Source organism: Cucumis melo, chromosome 6 (genome assembly GCF_025177605.1).
Source record: "Cucumis melo cultivar AY chromosome 6, USDA_Cmelo_AY_1.0, whole genome shotgun sequence".
In the NCBI taxonomy this organism is placed as follows: domain Eukaryota; kingdom Viridiplantae; phylum Streptophyta; class Magnoliopsida; order Cucurbitales; family Cucurbitaceae; genus Cucumis; species Cucumis melo.
Window position 1 is genome coordinate 14,341,076 of NC_066862.1, and position 6,032 is coordinate 14,347,107.

At 36.9% G+C, this 6,032-nt stretch overlaps 1 protein-coding gene across 1 annotated transcript; it reads left to right on the top strand.

Annotated features, from left to right (window-relative positions):
- The first annotated feature begins 4,010 nt into the window (after positions 1–4,010).
- Positions 4,011–5,396, top strand: LOC127149696 (protein ALP1-like). Its single transcript, XM_051085557.1, has 3 exons — positions 4,011–4,173; positions 4,686–5,011; positions 5,370–5,396. The coding sequence occupies exons 1-3, from the start codon at positions 4,011–4,013 to the stop codon at positions 5,394–5,396; spliced, it is 516 nt and encodes a 171-aa protein (XP_050941514.1).
- The last annotated feature ends 636 nt before the right edge of the window (positions 5,397–6,032 follow it).

Sequence of the window (6,032 nt, forward strand, 5' to 3'; positions counted from 1 at the left end):
TATAGTTATTATTTTTGAATTTATATGTAGTTTGAAACCATTAAAAATTACGTTTAATGTGCTTTATGTAGAAGAAAAAAAAATGGAAAAAGCACATGTTCAGAAACCTGTAACTGTTAAGAGTCCTATAGAATGTATGTATATTTTATATGTTGATCATATGTATGGCGTAATATTGGAAATGTACAATTTTAATTCTTGATTGGAATAATAGGCTCAAGGTAGAGATATTTTTGCTTATCAACAAGCTGTGAGGAGGAGCATGAGAGGAAGAACTTTACCTTCTAGGATAATGAGATCTCCCTTCACAACGAAATTTGGATCGACGGAGCCAAAAAAGAAAAAAATTAGAGTTCAATATTGAAGGATTTGAAGAACCAACTTTTAAATTGCTCTCCCAAGGCTTGTAGTACATTGAGGGTGTGTTTGGACCTCGGGTTTAGAGGGAAAAGGAAAAAGATTTTGGGCCAAACCTTGTTTGGCCCAAGTATTTTGTTGAAAGGGGATTAGGGTTATCCTAATCCCCCTTTTAACCTATCTTCTCTACTTCCTTAGCCGTCGTACGCGTCTCCTAACCCTACCATTTTCCGATCTGTTGTCGTACTTCTTCTCGCGATTTTCCTAACGTTTTCCCTTCATTATCTTCCCTTTTTTTCTCTGATTACTTCCCTTTTACCGATCTCTTCTCTTTCCGTCTTGAAATTAATTTACATCTCCTTCGTTGAATTCGAAGGAGATGTTCGTGTTCTTCGTCCTCCATTTTTTGCCCTCCTCTTCCCGAAACCCTTCTTAATCTCTCTGTTTCGTTGATCGGTTGCCACCAACGTGCGTGACCTCCGAAACATTTCTCATCCTCTCTCCATATTTCCATACCCTTCGTATGCCGAACAAACCCTTGCCGCTCCCCACTCTTGCCAGTCCTAGAACGAGTTTACTACACTTTTTTCATACCGAACAACCATTTATGGTAGATGCTACACTAAATCGGTGAAAGGAAGTTTTTGAACGGGCATGGCGGAGCACGGCAGGGGTCTTCGGTGTGCACCAAAGGTATGGTCAGCCGATGATGAGCATTGTGGTGGTCAATCTGATTACATTATGCAATTTTTTTTCTTATTATCAGTCTAATATTTATTCCTCTTCGCGGTGCTGAGTTTAATTTAGGCCTTATGTTGAAATTTTGTTTACTGCCTCGTCTGTGAAGTTCATTAATCATCCGCGCTCTCTGTTTTTCATATGTATTCCGAATTTCTTCTATCATCCGCACTCTCTGTTATTCACATGTATTTCATATGTTGTAATTCATATGTTCTTCTGCCTCCTAATGAGCTAAATTTTGTGGTAATATCCATGCTGTTGAACATGTTTTTATTTGTTTTGCCTACTGTTAAAAAAAATGTCATAATGTCATGGATACTGTGTGCTTCTGTTGAAAAAGATTACCTACTTCCTTCAAGTTTGACTGAATTTGTGAAATCCCCTTTTTTATGGGATTCTTGTTGGGTTTCTTTACTGCTGCTTTATACTCCCTTTACTATATAATGGACCCTTCCTCCTTCCATTCCATATTCAACTAGCTATCCTTTTTGGTATACTTGCATTTGTATTTGGTATGTTATTCAAATTCCATTGCTATACTTGCATTCCATTCTTTGTTATATGGTATGTTTATCATGTTTCCAACGACAATTGATATTTTTTCAACTATGTTAATTTTTTTTTTCAATTCAGCCCCTGTGTTTCACCTTCTTTGCCTTTATCTGTATTTTACAAAAGAGTGCTTTTGTAAATTTGTTTCCTGCTGCATTGTGACAAGTAATGCTTTGTTTCCTTCTGCACTGTCACAAGTAATGGTTGCTGTATTTTATGTCTGTATTTGGTTGCTTCTGTTTTACATATGATGTTATGAACTCCAGCGCAAAAAATGGTACCGTAACTGCGTTCTTCTTGAACGTCTTTGCTGTAATCAAATTAACTTTGTGTTTCGCCTTCTTTGCCTTTGTCTGTATTTGACAAAAGAGTGTTTTTGTAAATTTGTTTCCTGCTGCACTGTGACAAGTAATGCTTTGTTTCCTTCTGCACTGTCACAAGTAATGGTTGCTGTATTTTATGTCTGTATTTGGTTGCTTCTGTTTTACATATGATGTTATGAACTCCACCGCAAAAAATGGTACCGTAACTGCGTTCTTCTTGAACGTCTTTGCGGTAATCAAATTAACTCTGAGGCTATGTTCTTTTACATACATTATGTACTCACACCTTGTTTGATTTTTTGACCCGTTCCATGGATTTGTGAAGTTTCGTTTCGGTTAAGGTATGTTTCATTTTCGTTTTGTCATTCATTTTTTTACAATACGTTATCCTTACCGGCACGCATATGTAATAACAAACTATTTTTTTGTCTATATCTTCAGGTTGTAAAGGTTGAAGCATTTGTAAACGAGGTACTACGGTTATAAAACTCCTTCTTTGACGAAGTCCATCTATATATTCCTGTACTTAGTTGTTTTATTACATTTTTGTTTCAGTTATAAATCCTCAGACGTTTACATTTGTTTAACTCTCTCTCTATCTCTCTCTCGCTGTCTATATATATATCTCCAATAAACCATCATACGGAATGTGTCATTTGTAGATTTTCAAATAGTCCTCTATTTCCTTTTTTGTTGTGTTTGTGAGTGATCATGTATGTATTCCAACCACTGCATGTTTGGAAGTTTAAAATCATTTCTCATGTCTTCAAAATCAATACTTTTGAAATTTGTACTACAAATAAAATACATTTTAAATACTATAAATAAAATTGTTTTTAACTAATTAAAAAGCATTGCTCGAGTCTTTTTAAAAAATTTTTAAATCACAATGAACGTGCCCCTTCTTCATAAATGATGAAGCAATAGGTAATAAATTCATTTTATTTAGGGTATGTTTCGACCAATAACAATTCTTCTAAAAAAAAATAAGAAACCAACCACCTAAGTAATTTCCATTTCTTTGTAATCTGTTTATTTTTTTCCAACCATAACTTGAAATTTTATTATTTTCGAAATAAAATATTAGTTTACTTTTGCAAAGAAAAAAACTATTATTTGTACTAGTTGTAGTCACATCTAATTTTGAGGTAGATTAAAAGTTGCTTAATTTGACTAGTTTTCAATTTTGTGAATTTTTATAAAAAAAATTGTTATTTAATTACTTTTGTAATTTTGAATTATTTAGAGTACATTAAAGAATATAGAAACGTTCCAACAATGAGACGCTATAAAATACAAATTGAGTGGTCAAATTGGAGACATATGAGTGGATGATGCATAATAACGAGAATAAGGGAAAGTATAAAAAGAAAAAAGAATTGATTTCTTTAATGCTACTATTTATATTAATTTTAGAAGTCTGTTTCCTACAAGCAATATAATTTATATTAGGTGGAAATTTTTTTTATATAAATGTCACGTAAGAAAAATTATATGGATGATACTATTTAGCAATATGTTTTATTTCGCAAACTAATTATCACGATAGATTTCAATTGATAATTAGCAATATGTTTTATTTCGGAAATTTAAATACGTATACTTCCATATATACATAAATCAAAACATAAACATAAATGAAGTTTGCACAAAAACGTAGTTTCAAAAAAGTAGTAGAAGTCAATTACTTAATTTGTAAACATATTAACTTAGTTTACCTTTGAAGATATTTCCAACATTTCAAAACCAACATTGGTATTATGTGATTAGGTTAACAACATTTGAAATTAACGCGTTGTTAGGATTATTTTCCAACAGGGTGTCAATCTATAATTTAGAATGGACGAACACGAGTTGGCGTCTATTGTAAATGCGTTCATAGCATCCCAACGACAGTTGTTACTAATGTTGGAGCTCTTGAAGAACGATACGAAGAGGATAACGCACATCCCGTATGAAACTAGGCATAGGATTAGACAGTTAGCTTACTTTCGCATGATTCATGGGTCAGACCTTGTCTGTCCCCAAAGTACGAGAATGGACCGAAGATGTTTCGCCATTCTGTGTCACCTACTGAGGACCATTCCTGGACTAACGTCGACGGAAGTCGTCGATGTTGAGGAGATGGTAGCAATGTTCCTCCACATTCTTGCGCACGATGTAAAAAATCGTGTCATTCAACGAGAGTTCATGCGGTCGGGTGAGACAATTTCCCGCCATTTCAACATGGTCTTGTTGGCTGTCATTCGACTTCATGAGGAGCTGTTGAAAAAACCACAACCAGTGCCTAATGAATGCACAGATCAAAGATGGAGGTGGTTTGAGGTACACATTTGTCTCGAACTACGTACTTCCAACACAACGACGTTAGTTCTTCTCAATAATTTTTAGTTATGCGGTGCAGAATTGCCTAGGTGCATTAGATGGCACGTACATAAAAGTCAACGTTCCAGCAAGTGACCGGGCTAGGTATAGAACACGCAAGGGGGAGGTGGCCACAAATGTACTTGGCGTGTGTGACACGAAAGGAGATTTTGTTTACGTACTTGCCGGTTGGGAAGGATCAGTTGCGGACTCACGCATCCTCCGTGATGCCCTTTCAAGACCTAATAGGCTTAAGGTGCCCAAGGGTAAGTAACAAGGGCATTGTACCTATGAATGGAATTTTAGAAGTAACAACTGCGACATTTTAATCGTGCATTGTGATTACAGGCTATTACTACTTGGTTGATGCCGGGTACCCAAATGCGGAGGGTTTCCTGGCACCATACAGAGGCCAACGCTATCACTTACAAGAATGGCGTGGCCCTGAAAATGCACCTTCAACGTCGAAAGAGTTCTTCAATATGAAACATTCTTCTGCTCGTAATGTAATCGAAAGAGCATTCGGTGTCTTGAAGGGTCGATGGGCGATACTGCGGGGAAAGTCATACTATCCTGTAGAAGTTCAATGTCGCACAATACTCGCATGTTGTCTCCTCCACAACCTTATCAATAGGGAGATGACGAACTTTGATATAGAAGACAACATAGATAAGGTTGATTCCACCTACGCGACTACTGCCGCGGATGACATACATTACATAGAGACGTCGAATGAGTGGAGTCAATGGAGGGACAACCTTGCAGAAGAAATGTTTACTGAATGGGAGTTGCGTAACCAATAGAAAAATTAAATGTTCCCCGTTCATTTTCATACTTAAGTAGTTGTGCCAATAAGTCTTATTTTGTCATAGTTTTTGTAACATGATTATTTTGAATGTATTGGTTAACCAATTAACTTACTGCCAAACTGTTTTTCAGCAGGAATTCATTGTACTATGAAATTAATCGTATGTATGTTATCTAATCATACGGAACTTAATGAAACTAATATGTTTTGCGTTTTACGTCTAGCATGACAAGTTCATCGAGACTACCTAAACATACTTGGACTAAAGAGGAAGAGGCAGGCCTCGTGGAGTGCCTCGTGGAGTTGGTCAATGCTGGTGGGTGGAGGTCCGACAATGGGACCTTTCGTCCCGGGTACTTAAATCAGCTGGCGAGAATGATGGCGTTCAAGATCCCAGGTTCTAATATCCATGCTTCAACCATCGATAGTCGAATCAAATTGATGAAGAGAATGTTTCACGCACTTGCGGAGATGCGTGGCCCAAACTGTAGTGGTTTTGGGTGGAATGATGAAAAAAAATGCATCGTCGCTGAGAAAGAAGTCTTTGACGATTGGGTAAAGGTGCGTTACTAGATATTTGAACACTTGTTTGATTATTTGAATACATGGACTAATAATTTATTATTGCACTTATACAGAGTCATCCGGCGGCGAAAGGCCTCCTTAATAAGTCGTTTGTCCACTATGACGAACTGTCGTACGTGTTTGGCAAAGATCGTGCAACAGGAGGTCGGGCTGAGAGTTTTGCGGACATTGGGTCAAACGATCCTCCTGGGTATGACGCAGGAGCTGCTGATGCTATGCCAGATACGGACTTTCCGCCAATGTACAGTCCGGGATTGAACATGTCGCCTGATGATTTGATGGAAACAAGAACCGCTAGGGTC